Below are 15,858 nucleotides of genomic sequence, written 5' to 3' on the forward strand. Positions count from 1 at the left end.
GGACACCAGTGCACATAATAAAAAGCTGGAAAGGAAATTGGTTTTCAGGCCATTTCATGTTAATAATTTCCTGCTGTGACATGCCAAAATGTGTACTGTGACAAATTTCTGCAGACTTTTCCGGAAAAGGTAAAAAAAAAAAAAAAAAAAAATTTTTATTTTTTTTTAAAATATTCACATTTTACTGTGATCCTACCTGATTGTTTGGTTTGTGCTCGGTGGAGGTTCCTGGGATGTTGAGCGAGTGACTCCTAGTGACAGCCGCTCCTGTTGATGCTCTCCTGAGCTGTGAGCGAACAGACAGTGATGCTTTCGTCTCCAGCGGGGGGCTGCTGCTACTACTGTTCCCTTCAGTCTCAAGCACTGCATCCCAAGGATCCCCTGCAGGAACTCCTGGTACTGTCTCTGCAGTGCCTCCTGATGCCAGGGATGCTTCCTCATTCTCAGCTTTACGCTTTGTAAGTGGGTCCAGATCCAGCCAGTCAAAGCGGCTAATGCTAGAAGATTCCATCACTGCTGGCTGCTGGGGTGGTGGGTTGGGTGCCAGAGAAGCTGTGCCCGCTTGAGAGGAATCTAGGTCAGTGCTGGCTGATTTGCCATTCTTCAAGTATTCTGAGGTGCTGGCAATCTTGTCAAACAGTTTGGCCATCTCTGGGTCCACGGCTGGCTGCGGGAAGACCATGGCAGCAGCAGGCTGGATAGGAGTGAAGGCCATGAAGGATGGCTGTGGCGCCGACATGGCCATGAAGGGTGACATGGTTGGAGTGAAGCCATTCTGAAATGTGCCTGGTTTGGGGAATGGAGCTGAGGGGAACATTGGGGTAGGCTGATGGGTGGGAGTGGACACATTGGAGCTAGATGGGGTGGACAGAACAGGTGTCCACTGGCTGCTCTGGAAAGGAGAGGAGCTACAGGGATGGCCAGGGTAGGAGGCACTGAGGTTGAACCCCAGTAGTGATGAGGGCCGGGACACTTTGCTGTTAGTCCCAAAGTTTTCATCCAGTAGGAGCTTTTCAAGTTCCTCATTGGTCAGCTTGTCCACATCAATATCCCTGAACTTGTCCTGCTCTGCCTGCTTCTTGGTCTCTGGGAAGACAATGAGGTCCTTTTCTGGTCTATGAGTAGAGGGTAAAGGTTGAGGAGCAGTAGTGGTAGATTTAGATGGTTTTGGTTTCAACAAGGATGAGGATGCTGCAGAGGAAGATGAGGATGTTGAAGCTGAAAGAGTGTGTCTCTTCTCCCTTTGCAATTTTGCTAAAGCCTCTTCCTCCATGCGGAGGGCTTCCTCTTTACCCACAACCCCCTTTGGCTGGGGGACATCCTGCTTGAACCCATTACCACTTGATATCTGGGCCATTGTGTCAACTGGAAGGTGCCATGGGTGTGACAGATTTTAAGTCAGTGTGGCCCAAAGGGTTGCGTAGAAAATCTTTAAATACCTAAAAAAGGGAAAAGAAACATGACAAATGACATCAAGAGGTGGTCAAAGTGAAAGTGAAGTGACAGTTCACAGAGTCAAGTCCATAAAAAAGCTTGTTTACATGTATCTGGATATGGCATTAGTAAACAGACTGAATTTATACAGCACTTTTATACCAAAGGACTTCACAATTTGCCACTCACACACACACACACACACACATTGAAACAAGATGCTGGCCTGGGCATCAGGAGCAACTAGGGTTCAGTGTTTTGCTCCAGGGCACTGCAGCATGTGGAAATGAGGAGCCAGGGATTGAACCACCCAGACTTTGTTATAGGGAATGAACTGCTCTTCCTCCTCAGCCGCAGTCGCCAAAGGGTAATCTTCGTTTGTTAAGTGGCAGTTCTTTATCTCAGGTTTCCCTAGGCCTTATTGCTTTAACCAGGCTTTGATTGCTTATTGATTGGCTGTCATTTGACACAAATGCACACCCAATAATTACTTGTGCTTGTTTTGGAGTCAAGGGCATCAATTAGGTCAAATAACCAGCGCAGGCTACATTACCAGCATGTTCATGACATTTAAATTGATCAGCTCACTCACAGCAAGCTCTCCTCTCTTTAGTGTACCTTGACATTGCAAGGTGCACATCGCAATTGTTTAACCAAGCAGCCGGGCTGACCACATACCAAAAAAAGGACTAAATCAAACAATTGCGCAAAGTGATTTGTAACAAGAAGGAGGTGACATACGACTCACACCACTTATTGGCATGTAGTTAAATTCCAAATATGTGTGCTACTGTGCAAGACAGCAACTAACCATTCATTTTCAGTATTGATTAATCTGCTATTTATTTTCTCCCATCAAAAGGTGACGCCATCAAACTGCTTGTTTTTCCTGACCACCCCTCAAAAACGCCAAAGTTGATGCCAAACATGGGCATCTTCCATTCTTGATCATCTATTTATGGTTAGCCTACAACAGGAAGGAGCCAAGAGTATCCCACGTCTATAACATGAGAAAAACATTGCTGCAAAGAGTGTTTTGTGGTCCTAAAATGACACAGCGCCTTCTCAAAGCATCTATTCATCGACCGATCACAGCCCCAGAGTTGAGTGAGTTCCTTCCCTCCCCAGGCGTCACCGGCCTCTCCTGAGCTTCCCCTCCCATTGTGGTAGAGAAGGCTGGCTGTGCTGGGGCTCAGGCTAGCCTAGCACTATTGTGCAGCTGAGGAATTTGGCATGCTAAGCTTGACGGATCTCTCTCTCTCTTCCTCTGGCTTTCTCTCACTCTGTTAGCATTATGTTAGCACCATGGCCCAAGATTGTCTTATCAGCTGTGCTAACACCAGCGGGCAGTGACAATGTGGGTGCATTCATTAAGCATTTGACTAGGAGAGCTTAGTGCCAACTTTGCCAAGAACACAGCTTGGGGACACAAAATGCTTTAAAAGAAAGGTCATCGTCTTTTGGCGGCTGCTCTCACTGATGGCTTAATTCTGTGCAGAAATGTCACGTTCTGACCAACGTAGTTCATCTGTATATCATTGATTTTGCACACATTAAGAATGCATGCTCTGACAGATTGAAGCTTAGTAGTTAAATTCACTGCTGGTCCATAGTGAAAAGGACAGAGCTCCTTAACTGCCAAGGGTTCAAGTTAACACACTGAGCAAGACACTAAATAGCAGTTACTTCCTGATTCTGTATGTAAACAGTGGGTCAGTCTGAGAAACCATGTGATTAAAGTTCATAAACATTAGTCTTGGTTTTCTTGACTGTTTTGCACTGAAGATCACTGCAGATTGAGAAGATCAATCCAATATAGTTGGCTGAGAAAAGGACAATGGATTGTATGCTGTTTTAATAAGGAGATTCAACAGGCCTCATGCTGAATCAAGATGCCATATGCTTAAAGTCCATATATGGCAACAGGAGACATACAAATGAGGAAAAGCCCACGTATGGAGAAAAGCCAACTGCAGCCAAGACAAATACCGCAAACTCTGTTCCACTGCACCATGGCAAAGGGTGGCAGAGCCCAGGTCCTATAAGAGCTTCATTTAACGCTTAAGCATGACATTAGTATTGTTAAAGTATTCAGGGGACAACAGCTACCTGAGCCATAGGCCTCCAGTGAAAATGCTTGCTTGAGTGAAAAGATTTAAGGATGCAGTGGTCACATTAAATAATTGGACTGTGGGAGTCTGTAGAATTCCCAGATCATTTGCTTGATGGTTTGACAAAATCCCCATTATGTTTTTTTAACCCCTTAACATACAGTTTACATTTCCCCTTCGGTAATCATATCATCTTATTCCACACTGTCTGACAGCATCACATATTTATTCTTTAGCAGCTTGTTCCAGATTTTCAGTTAAGCTAAATGACGTTTACACTGAGTGAAATATATTAAAACCCTAGATTCCATGTTTTTTATGGCAGCAACAATCCATCAAATGTGACAATTTTATAAATATTTCTTTGGTATCTTCTGAAATTTTGGGATCTCCACTAGAATTTAAAAAATACAGTTCTGTGGTTTTGAACCATTGACTATACAGTCTATGGTTTGAACAATGACACAACACAGTTTTTCAAGTCTGTCTTAAAGACACTGCAACAGGTTTTGCTTGCTGTAATCATACCTCCTGTTTATACTGACCCTGAAGAGATCAGTTCTTAAAGCAATTTCAATGTTAGCGAAGGGGGACAAAATCCACAGTCCTTCATTTTGCACAGTTCTGTACAAAAAATACATTCCAAAGTTTATCTGAAGTATGTATGAGGCTTCAGCAGTCTGAGTTGGTCAAATCAAGAAGATATCTTCCATCGTTAGTCTTTTTAGTACAAAAATCCTTCTTTGTGTTACTATGAAGGAAAGACTGTCCGCAGAAACACAAAATCAGAATCAGAAATGCTTTATTGATCCCCGAGGGGAAACTCTTGTTACAGCAGCTCGCTTTTACGTCAGTGCACACAGGAATAGACGTACTAGCAAAAAATATAATGCACTATAATACAGGTCAGAAAATAAATTAAGTACCAAGCGGGTATAAGTATAAAATAAAATAAGTGTGAAGTACCAAGTGGGTTTACCGGTTGATGATAATAATAATACGGTATAAGATAATAGTGCATGAACTGTCAAGTTAAGTGCAGCTTATTAAGGTTATAATGAGACGGAGGATATTGCACAGCAGTAATAGAGGTGGGGATGGGGATGGGGATTTTGTGCTAAAAAGACTAACTTTGAAAGACATCTGCTTGATTTGACTGACTATTGTTTTAAGAAAAACTTCAAAAACTGCGAACCTATCCTTTAATTTAGGTCTAATGGGACTGAGTGAGAGTTTTGCTTCCAATAGCTGTGCAAAAGTGCAGATGTTAGCAATACACACTACAGCTGATCAAAGTACAGGACTTTAAAAAGGAAAATAAGTAACCAGTTCAAGTTGATAGATTTGTAAGATATGTTCTGTGGTTGTCAGGGAAGGAAACAATACAGTAAAATGTCTTTGTTCTTTTTCTGTACTGGCCTGTCTACTGCTGAGGCTCGCCTGTGCAGAGCATTAAGTCTATAAAAAAAGAAACACAAACGAAAAACTGACAGGACCATTTAAGAGCCCTGGGGCACTGAAATCCCAAATGTTGTCTACTTGGCCAGCGTCTCAAACAAATCATATAGCTGTGAAACTATGGTTTATTCTGACCCTTTCTAACCCTATCTTTTAAACTGTAGGACCTTTTAACTGAACACAGAATTGCACATTTGGTGACTGTCATAAGCAGAAGAACATGCAATCACTACGCACAAGCAGTTCCTCTTCAGTTTGAATTGCTGCTCTGTTCAGAGTAGTGTGCGAGTTTCCTCTCTGGCTAGTCATCTAAAAGAGGACTTGTAATTATTCAGACTATATAATGTGCATCTCTGCATTTTAATTAGCTAAAACGTTTGCCTCGAATGACTTTGGGGAAAAACCCTGTGTTTCATCTGATCCCAAGTATTACTGGTTATCGCTGGGATATCACGTAACATTTTGGAAGACATTCAATAGAAATTCAAACGACAGAAAAATGACATGTTTATCTTTGTAACTTAACACAACCTGCAAGGAGCTAACGCTACAGAACGATTACATCGAGCGGTTTCAGGCTTTAAAATACATTGCGATTGAACATACTTGTATACAACTCGGCTAGTTAGCTAACCTGTCGGCCGATGCTCACCTGACGCCAAATGATGCGTTGTGAATTGTCAATAAGTCGTGAACGTTTGCTTTTCTCGCATTGTACACATCTTAAAATAGGAGCTAGCCGGTTGTTAATATGAAATAGCAGTGACTTTCAACAGTTAATAAGAAAGTCATCTAGCTAACTAACCCGGCTAGTCCGAGCAAATGTCACTTATTGATACTTTTGATGGCGGTTGGAACTTTAACTTTTTACTTGTTGGATGCTAAGTTAGCCGCTAAACCTGACAAAACGGTACGCAAAATAGGCAAACATATTGTCCACACAAACATAAACCCGACTGAATTTAGCTACACAACATAACTTACATGACTGCTCCGTACTTTGAGGGACACTGATTTATTAATTTAAAAGTAAGTTACCCAGGCAACTGCTTTGGTCCTGCCAACTGCCCACAACAAGGAAGAAATAAAGGCTTTGGCATACAAAAAACGGCCGCATACTGCGGAGCCGCAACCGCCGATTTCAGGCAACTACAAGATACAACTTTAACCCGCAGACATTTACTGCAAAAAACGTTAATTTCTCACCTTTCAGCGGTGCGGTGTTTGGAGCCATTTTTCCTTCAGCTGCATTTTTTCCATCCACTTGCACCGAAGGCACGTCAGTTCCTGTTGAGGAGGTTGGATGGAGGTTTGGTTGGACACAGTTGGGTAGCGTTTCTGCTTGGCTGGGTCGCTTTACTGAAAGAATGGGGAAGCAGCGCCACCGTGTGGACCAAAGTAGTTAGTGTCGAAATAAACATGTTTATGTAGATTCTGGAGGGATGTACTGAAGAGTTCAGGGCAAGTTCAGCATGTTATATGCAGCATTGCAACATCTCAACACCACATTAAAATGCCTATTATTGTATCAGTAATTAAAAAAAACAGAACATGTAATAATATAACAATGACAGGGGCCATTTGGCACTACTAATTACATTTTATTAATTCCAATTACTGTACTTAAGTACAGTTTTGGAGTACTAGTTACTTGTTTAATTAAAATGCTGCGTACACAGTAATGCATCGCTAATAGATTATAATAAACATAATATTACTTCTTAATTATACTTTTAATTGAGTATTTTTACATTGTGCTATTGCTGCTTTTACTAAAATAAAATATCAGAATACTTCTTCCACCACTGCTAGTACGCTATGTATGTATTGTACAGGCATACTCTAACCATGTATAGATGGACTGTACCAAAGCATATGTTGTATAAAATGTGAATGAAAGGTACCATAATGATGCAATAATCAAGACTAAATACACACATACACAACACACACATTGTACATTTTAAATATACTGTATTTGATTGCTCCTTATTTTTTTATATGGGCTTTTGGACCGTTTTTGTAATTTGTAAAACAGTTTCTCTGTTTTGCAACACTGGTAATTCAGGTGCACACACCAATTTTGGCCCAAACGCCATGGGAATCCTAAGATTTTCCATTAAAATGATTAATGTTTTCCATCTCATTTCATTTCATTTGCACTGACTCTATGCCCTCGTGTACAAATATACAATAAAGTATGTGTAATCCAGTTTTAAACAATGAATAATCTTGCGCTCTCTTACATCAAACACTAACTCCGCCCTCGTCTGGGGTTGCCTGAACGCCACGTACAGTTTGGCTCAACGCACCTTAAACCACGGGTTGACAGTTCGATACACGTTAACTGACAGGCTAAACGCCCAATCAGCTCTCAACGCGACTATTTTACAAAGAAAGTATACTTTTTCTGTCCAATAAGGGCGGCCGAAGGCGGGGCGTTGCCATGGTGAACACAGCTTTTTTTTTTCTGTAGGTTGTGGCCATAGGAGGCTTGTATTGTTGGTAGATGACAGCTGTAAACAAGCTGCAGGGAAGCGCAGGCACTTTAAGGAAAGCTAACACGGTTACAGCGCGGTAAAGAGTGAAAAGAGGAATTTAAAGTAAGTGTCAGTTTACAAGTAAGTGTTATTTTACATGAACTGTTATTGTTGTTGCAATTTACTATATATATATATGCTAAGCCTTGTTTTGTAGCTTTTCTACATCTATGGGATAATGAATTAGCTTCCATCTTCACTAAACCACCCTCACTGAACAACCTGTTATTTAAATGATACAGTTGGCCTATGTGTTTGTCATGAATTAGAGGGTGAGTTACAGGTTCACAACACTCTTTCAAATTATAAGGCTATGGTAGAGGAACTGTTTTAAAGTAAGCTCGCTGTGTCTTTATCCACCCAACACGTGTTGCACAGTCCTTTGCTTGTGGCAGAGTGTTGCTTTTGAGATTAAGACTATCTTGCATAACCTCATACCATATGGTCTCCTGGTGAATTTGTGGCTTGTTCCCCTTTTTGCAATGCTTGAGAAATTAAGGGTGTTGTCTTTTGTAAGGATAAAGCACCTGCCCACACTGTACTGTTTAGACACGGGATACTTAGGCCTAAGAACATTTTCAGTAAAAAAAAAAAAAAGCTCTATGTGAGATGTACCATATTCATGTAACATCACAAAATTATGATTCACCCAATTAACCCCTATTTTATTTATTTTTCTTCTTTTAAGTACCTAACCAGATGGTGAGGGGTAGAGCCTTGGCCCATTGTGGGCTGGTTCTGCTGAGTTTGTGGCTGTGTATCCAGTCAGTACCTATCAGTGTGGACAAGACCAAAGCAAAGCCTCAAGAGGAGGAACTGGAGCCACCACAGAGTGCTGTGAGTCGGATGGACAGTGTCATATAGGGATATCGCATGTAAATCTGGGTCTTATAGCTAATTACACCAAACACTTCTCAGTCATCCAAAGGATTTGGGCTTACAGTGTCTCAGACAGGGCTGTTTCACATGGAAAGCACACTTGCTTGTGGGTAAAAGGTTGAAGTGAAATACATTCAGTGTATTTTAGAGTATTTGCTCAAAGCAAACAAGAGCAATTTCAGGTTAAATTAGGTGCCACTGTTCATTAGCAAGAGTTAATGATACAAAATGTTTCCATAAATGGCCCTAAGTCAAGTTAGATATTAAGTAAAATGTGAATTTTAGTCCTCTAACAACAAAGACTGATGTGTGTTTTGGTTTATGCTTCAGGAAACTGGTCTGCACTACGACCGCTACCTCAGGGAAGTCATTGAGTTCCTCGAGAAAGATCCCCATTTTAAAGAAAAGCTCAAAAATGCCAACATGGATGACATCAAGGTACGTCTGCATACTCACTAAACATGCCGTTATTTTTTAAGCTCTGTGTTGACATGAACACTTTGTATTGAACTGTGGTGTGTTGATTTTCTGCTTGCAGCAAGGCAAACTTTCCAAAGAGCTGGACTTTGTCCATCACAATTTTCGTACTAAGCTGGACGAGCTGAAGAGGGAGGAGATGAACAGGCTGCGAATGCTCATCAAAGTCAAACATGACATCGAGGGGGGGAATGGTAAGTATCCTGCATATTTTGCTGATGTGTTTCTGACAAACTTGTGCTTCTTGAAGTTGGGCAAGAACTTTTGTAATACACATCAGCAGATAGGTCATCGTCAAATATAGGATGTGGCTCTTAGACACAGGAACATGATGTAATACAGCACCTACCTCAGCTAACACTGACTTACACTGGCCAGTGTGAGCTGCTGTTTGAAAGGTTCTATGAAATTAGATTACAAATATATCAATGTACAGGTTGAAGTCATAGCACATCACCTTTTTAAAAACATAATGGTAAGAGACATTATGTAAGATGATGCAAGTTGGACAGGATGTGTAGAAACATTTTAGAGGTGGTAAATAAAACTTTTCATTATTCCCTTCCTTGCAGGCCGGACAGTGGACCACCAGGCCCTGCTGAAACAGTTTGAGCACCTCAACCACCTGAACCCAGACACTTTTGAGGTGGAGGACCTGGACCGCCTCATCAAATCGGTGAAAAAACACCTTTTCAAAATCCAGAGTAACTCCATTAATAACAGACATAGCATACCTAAATGAGAACAGGTTTTTTTTTGGGGGGGGGGGCGTCTTGTGGCAGTGCAAGCATCAAATGTCAAACACAGCCAAAAAAAAAGAAATTACTCATTTCAGAGGAATATAACTGTTGTAGCCTCGGGGCATATTGACTGTTCAAGTAGCACAAATAGCTGAAAATTTGTTGAAAGACAACCTCCCACATACACACATGGCAGCCACACACAATCATTAGTGTAAGTACTAGTAGGTTATTAGATATAGATTTCTATATTTTGTTGGAGTTAGTGATTCTTTCCTATTTTTTGTCTTAGACCCTTGGATGGATATGACTTTTTAGTTTATACTGACCATGTTCCTCTACACTGTTTGGGGGAACTGTAGTGCTGCTTGTATGTAACTGCATCACAGTCATACCTAGAATCACAGTTAAGAATACCTTGTGTCATACTATTGCTATAATTAGGATGGATGAGCCTGTAGAGAATTACAGGTGTCAAACAGTGAGCCGTGTTTCTCAAGACCGCTTATTCATTCTTTTCTGCTGCCTCAGCTTTATTAACCGGTCTGGCCTTTTTTGATTTTATATGTAATAACCTGGATGCATTCACAGCTTTATGTCCTTTCTGGGAGAGGGCTGGCACATCAGAGGTAACTTCATCGGATATTGAGAGGGCCACATTTTTTGAGAACTAAGAAAAAAACAAAGGGGAAGTCAGCTCACTGGGTTCCCATGTTTCACTGGTTTTACAGTGGCGGTTACAATCAAATGCATCTAAATCCTGACAATATTTTGTGTACTGTAACTTATTCACTATATATGCCTTTGGACTGCTTGGTGAAATGCAAACAATAGTGATAAATGAGTTGTTGCTTTGTTTTTGAGACTTTTATTTGACACTTAACTATCAGTGACCATAACATTTCCATAAACTGTATACCAGGCAAGTACCTGCAGGGCTGTAGAATAAAGAATTACCTGTAAGTTCAAAGATCAAAGAACAAAGATCAGTCCAAAGCCAGAGAAGAGTTTCAGATTCACAAGGATTGCCAGGTATAAAGTTGGCATTTATATATTATATTAATAATTCAAAATAATTTTATATATTTCTATAATATTATATTTAATATTCAAAACATAAAAGTACCAGTACACTGCCCTACAAAGGTAAACAGCAGGTTTTAGATTCATAGCAACAAACCAATAAATCATTTGTTGGAATGTGAGACAGACTTCTTTACTCTGTTTTACTACCCATGCTATGTAGGGCAGAACAGAGGTGTATCTGTACGTGGACAGCACCCATTAGATGATGTAAGCATATCAGCACTGAAGAGTTTGTGTAATTTGCACTGCATGAGTTAAAAGAAGAGGACCATGTTTGATTGATCCTGCCTGGGACGTTACGTCATTAAATCCCTTGTACCCTGAGTGAGCTATGAAATTTTAATTCATTCAGCCAAGCAGTTTGCTTTTAACTCTGAAATCAATTCCAGATAAATGAGTGTACCATTATAGGCTGTACAATCCAGGGGCGAATTTCCCCTTCTCAACTTTTTTTTTCATTTGTAGGCGACCAAAGACCTGGAGAACTTTGACAAGGACCGCCACGATGAGTTCAAGAGGTATGAGATGATGAAGGAGCATGAGAGGAGGGAACGTCTGAAGGCCATGACTGAGGAGGACCGCAAGAAGGAGGAGCAGCACTACGAGGAGATGAAAAAGAAACACAACAACCATCCAAAAGTTAACCACCCTGTAAGACTCCTGTTGTAATGAAGTTCATTAATGCAAACAGAGGTTACAGCTCATTTAGTTAAGTAGCATTAAGAAGACTTCCCACTTACTACTTTCACAATTCTCCATTATAGAGTTATTAGTTGGTGGAATTATTTGAATTTTAGGGACTATTCTGAACATGGTATTGGAATTTTGCTTAGTACAAATAAAATCAGAAGTCAGTTGAGCAGGTTTTATTTAAATATTCGTGGGGGGTTATAAGAAACATATCACAAAATACAAGAATAAAGGAGAAGGAGTATGTGTGCTTAAAGATGAACTGACACTTACCATGGTGTGTGTGTGTGTGTGTGTGTGTGTGTGTGTGTGTGTGTGTGTGTGTGTGTGTGTGTGTGTGTGTGTGTGCAGGGCAGTGAAGACCAGCTGAAGGAGGTGTGGCAGGAGGCAGACGGTTTGGACCCAGAAGACTTTGATCCCAAGACCTTCTTCAAAATGCACGGTAACCAGAGATGATATGTGTCTAAAGAGCCAAGAACGACTAACGGATATTAGAGGTTTCCACTGTCTCTCTTAAAATATATACATTGTGATTCTACAATCTAGTGACAAACGTCTTCCCTCATCAAAAAGGGATCTTTGTGGCCGAATGTGTTGTGCATAGACCAGTGATCCAATGAGCACCATATAGCCTAACACATTGTTGACATACTATTAATCTGATATGCCTGTGCCAAAACTATATATGGATGAAATGATCTGTTCATTCCAGTCATTTGTTTTGCAGACAGCAATGGAGATGGCTTTTTCGATGAGAGCGAGCTTGAAGCTCTCTTCACTAAAGAGGTATTTATGTTTATGTATTTATGTCTAACTGCCCTGGTGTTCTGCATGTTTTAGGATAATGTGATATATAAAAGAAGAAGCCTTACAGGTCAGATTTGGATCTGTATGTGTTTTCAAGCTGGACAAGGTGTACAACCCCGACAATGAAGAAGACGACATGGTTGAGATGGAGGAAGAGAGACTGCGAATGAGAGAGCACGTTATGAATGAGGTGAGGCCACCACAATAACAGAATAGATATGGACGCTCACTCGTGTGTTATTAATACAGTAATGATCAGCCCTGATCAGGCCCCCCACACACACACAAACGATACGGGCATCCTTTGAATGCAGTCAGTAAAAAGATTTTTTTCTATTGGGAATTTTGGAGTTTGACTATTTAAACCCAGAACATAGTTCCAAGTTCATTGCCTCTCCACATTTTGTCAAAAGTGCAGTATTGGTATCTAAAATATTATGTTTTAGTTAACAATCTTCAGTTATAGCGCCCCTTGTGATTAATCAGTCTGTTTTTTGTTTCTGGATTACAGTGAAAAAATACATTATCCATCCAAGCAATGCCAAAATCAGAACAGTGGTGTGTCAGATATCGCTCCAACTGTCATTAATGGTCAAATGGACACAGCATTCCTCACACTTAAGTGACAAATTGTACACAAACCTGTGCAGACATTATCAGTGGTAAAAGATGGGTGGGAAAATGTGTTGTGCTAAACAGTAACAGCAACAGAGGCAGTGCTTTAGCAGGGAGTTGACAGGTCGAGGCTTTCTCCTGGGCAGTTGGGGCCAGCGATTCATCTTGAAGACCATTTATTGGCCCTGATGTTGATTAACGTGGCTTCATGTGTTGATGTTCAGGTGGACACTAATAAAGACAGACTTGTGTCGCTGAACGAGTTCATGGCAGCCACGAAGAAGGAGGAGTTCTTGGAAAAAGACGAGTGGGAGGTAAGGGCTAGATTTTATAGAAACGTCTGGTAAATGCAGACAGAAATATGAGGTTTGTCTTGAGAAGATGTTTACCAAGTTGAGTCGAGATTTTGTTGACCTTGCTGTCATGTTAATTCAACATTGAATTCAACTAACCATCAGTTGGAGAGCTATTCTCTCTTGAAACTCTAGTTGGCTGGTGAAATGATGAAATAAAAGTCGTACAATACATATACGTATTTATTAAATTAATTACATCCTATAATTCCCTGCCCTCCACAGACTTTAGATCAAAACCCCCTTTACACTGAGGAGGAGCTGAGAGAGTACGAACAGCAACTGGCCAACGAGGGGAATGACATCTACAAGAAGTCGGCCGAACTGCAGAAACAGAGGGAGGAGCTGGAAAGGAAAGAGGAAGAACTTAATGCTCAGAAGTTGGGGCTACAGCAGGTGAATTAAAAAACTAATTATTTGCAGGTGATCAGGATTTCTTCCTTCAATAGTCTGCAGTTGCTTGACAGGTGCAATAGATGGGAGAAATATCTACACAGTAACCCATAGTTCAAATGATTTTAAATATTTTCTGATTGATGATGTGTGATTTGTTGGCATGTGAAACATTTACTTCCTTGTAACAGCACTGGTGAGTCGCACCCAAATGTTATTGGATTCTGTGCACGTGCATCACCACTTACTGCCGCCAAGTTTGAGATGCAGTGAGCAGGTTAAAGCAAACAAGACCAAGATTCCGCTATTTTTTTTATCATGGCTCAGGGGATATAAAAGGCATGTCAAACTGTAACTTAATGTGTAGTTATGGTACAATTGTGTTCTTACAAAATATTTATGTTAATAAACTGAGCAGAGTAAGAGTTCTCACTTACTTTGTGATGCTCTAACGTTTTCCATCTTGTTTTGTCTGCTCAGGCAGTGGAAGAAATGGAAAGGTTAAAAGCCCAAAGCTCAAAAGCCGAGGTCAAACGTAAGTATCACATTGCAATGATTGTTGTCTAAACGCAATTTAACCAAAGAGAGCTTTTACACACACAGTTAAAGGGGTACTCCTGTCATTTATTATTGCACTTCTATCAAGTTGGGGGACTCACAAGAGACATTAAAAAAGAATGGTAACAATTAAAGCAGCAGAGGCCAAGATATCCTGACTTTTAGTCCCTAGTATGAGTTAAGCTCCAAAAATGCTTCAACCTACATTTCCCATAATGCAACTCAATTTGTCATTTCATTGCAGAGCCCGGAGCTCCTGTAGCTGAAGGTGAACCTGCACCAGTTGTACCCAGAAACAGTCAACCACTGCCGCCTGGTCACCAGCAGCAAGATGTACCAGTGCCAAGACACTCTTAGCAGGCCTCAATACTCCGTATGCTGTATGAATGCCAGTGAGTGTGTGTGTTTGCCTTGTAATGATTCCAATTTTCCATTTTTGTTTTGGATTTTCAAAAAAAAAAAAAAAAACACTTGACAAAAATATGCCTAAATATTAAGAGCATATAAGAAATAAGGCTTCACATTTAGTGCCAGTGCCCATTATGCCCAATTTGGCTGCAAAAATCAGACTTGAAATGTGGAGCTGGTCCAGATTTCTTTGTGGAAAATCGACTCTTGTTTTTGTTGTTTTGATCTTTTATCACAAGGACTTTGTTACTCTCTGTTCTCCATGGGAAGTGCTTTGGGGTGAAATGGGGAGGGCTTTTGGCCTAAAAAGTGAATGTTGTTTAGGGCACACTGTAGTTAATTGCCACTGACACTGTCTCTTAGAGAGAAATACAAATTACTGTATTTATTTATTCCATTAAAGAGATTATTTCAGAAAAATGAATGTCAGAAACTCAAGTTTAGAGTTTATGTAGTGCTGCTGGCTAATGAATGAAATTGTCCTATTTACATTTTTCATGTAGTAATATGAATAATATATTCAGCACATCCATAAAATATTTTTCTTTTTATAACTTGCATTTCACCATGTTCATTTTCACAGTTTTTTGGCTTAATTTTAAAATGTGACAATTATATTTGTGGTGTAAAAAATATGCTATCAATGTTTGAATACTTCTTAACTGTTTTATATAACTTCTTAAGAGGACTCCAGACTGCAACAGTTACCCACAATTCTCTTCAGCCATCATTTTGAAACTGAAAGTTCATACCTATATAAAATGCACAATCCTTCAATTGTCTTTTCTAGCTGTTGTCACCTTTGGGCCAGATGATTGAAGAACATATTTAGTTTACAGATGAAGTTACATATATATTGAAATCTTTTAATTTAATATAATTGTGCTTGTGAGTGACGACTGCATGGATTCTAAAGTGGTTGTATGTGTTTGTGTGTCACTGCTTGAGTGTATGTGAATTTGTCATTTTTCATGATAGAAACTTAATTTTAATTTATTTATTTTCACCACTTAGGTTGAATTTGACCTTGTCTCTGTCAGAGGAGATGGAAAACCAGAAAAACAGTCACAAGGTCAAAAACTGACTTCAGAACTGTCTTCATTATGGATTAATTCAACAGATATGAGATAGAATAAGGACACAAGATAGTTCATCTTTTAAGGAATTGAGATACAATACACCAGTTGATTAATTATTATTTTTTGTCCCTTTCAAAGAGCAGTTAAATCTGTCCACCACCCAACGTCCTGAATTCATGAAACTGTTGTACAAGGTTTGAATATGGACAATAAAGTGAATGAGCTTGCAG

General features: G+C 40.1%; 2 protein-coding genes across 5 annotated transcripts in view; one reads left to right on the forward strand and one right to left on the reverse strand.

Annotated features, from left to right (window-relative positions):
- Window positions 1–6,367, reverse strand: part of pik3c2a (phosphatidylinositol-4-phosphate 3-kinase, catalytic subunit type 2 alpha) — a 51,634-nt gene extending 45,267 nt beyond the window's left edge. The window contains exons 1-2 of one of the 2 annotated variants that reach the window (XM_044192652.1): window positions 6,210–6,367; window positions 197–1,439 (exon numbers count right to left, since the gene is read on the reverse strand). In XM_044192652.1, coding sequence (XP_044048587.1) covers window positions 197–1,357 — 1,161 coding nt within the window. In that variant the 5' untranslated portion in view covers window positions 1,358–1,439; window positions 6,210–6,367. Of the gene's footprint in view, window positions 1–196; window positions 1,440–6,041; window positions 6,062–6,209 lie in introns of those variants that run through there. The other variant, XM_044192654.1, reaches the window with a different exon arrangement.
- Window positions 6,368–7,321: 954 nt separating this feature from the next.
- LOC122874593 (nucleobindin-2-like) lies at window positions 7,322–15,857 on the forward strand. 3 transcript variants are annotated; one of them, XM_044192658.1, is made up of 14 exons: window positions 7,461–7,606; window positions 8,232–8,380; window positions 8,753–8,860; window positions 8,961–9,093; window positions 9,472–9,575; window positions 11,191–11,376; window positions 11,767–11,857; window positions 12,143–12,201; window positions 12,320–12,412; window positions 13,062–13,151; window positions 13,416–13,586; window positions 14,064–14,118; window positions 14,386–14,533; window positions 15,564–15,857. In XM_044192658.1, the coding sequence occupies exons 2-13, from the start codon at window positions 8,243–8,245 to the stop codon at window positions 14,496–14,498; spliced, it is 1,341 nt and encodes a 446-aa protein (XP_044048593.1). In that variant the 5' UTR covers window positions 7,461–7,606; window positions 8,232–8,242; the 3' UTR covers window positions 14,499–14,533; window positions 15,564–15,857. The 3 variants fall into 3 exon arrangements, with proteins under 3 accessions (XP_044048591.1, XP_044048593.1, XP_044048592.1); XM_044192656.1 differs by having other exon boundaries at window positions 7,322–7,606; window positions 14,386–15,857; XM_044192657.1 differs by having other exon boundaries at window positions 7,478–7,624; window positions 14,386–15,857.
- Window position 15,858: the final 1 nt, after the last annotated feature.

The sequence above is a fragment of the Siniperca chuatsi genome, linkage group LG4, assembly GCF_020085105.1.
Source record: "Siniperca chuatsi isolate FFG_IHB_CAS linkage group LG4, ASM2008510v1, whole genome shotgun sequence".
NCBI lineage: Eukaryota > Metazoa > Chordata > Actinopteri > Centrarchiformes > Sinipercidae > Siniperca > Siniperca chuatsi.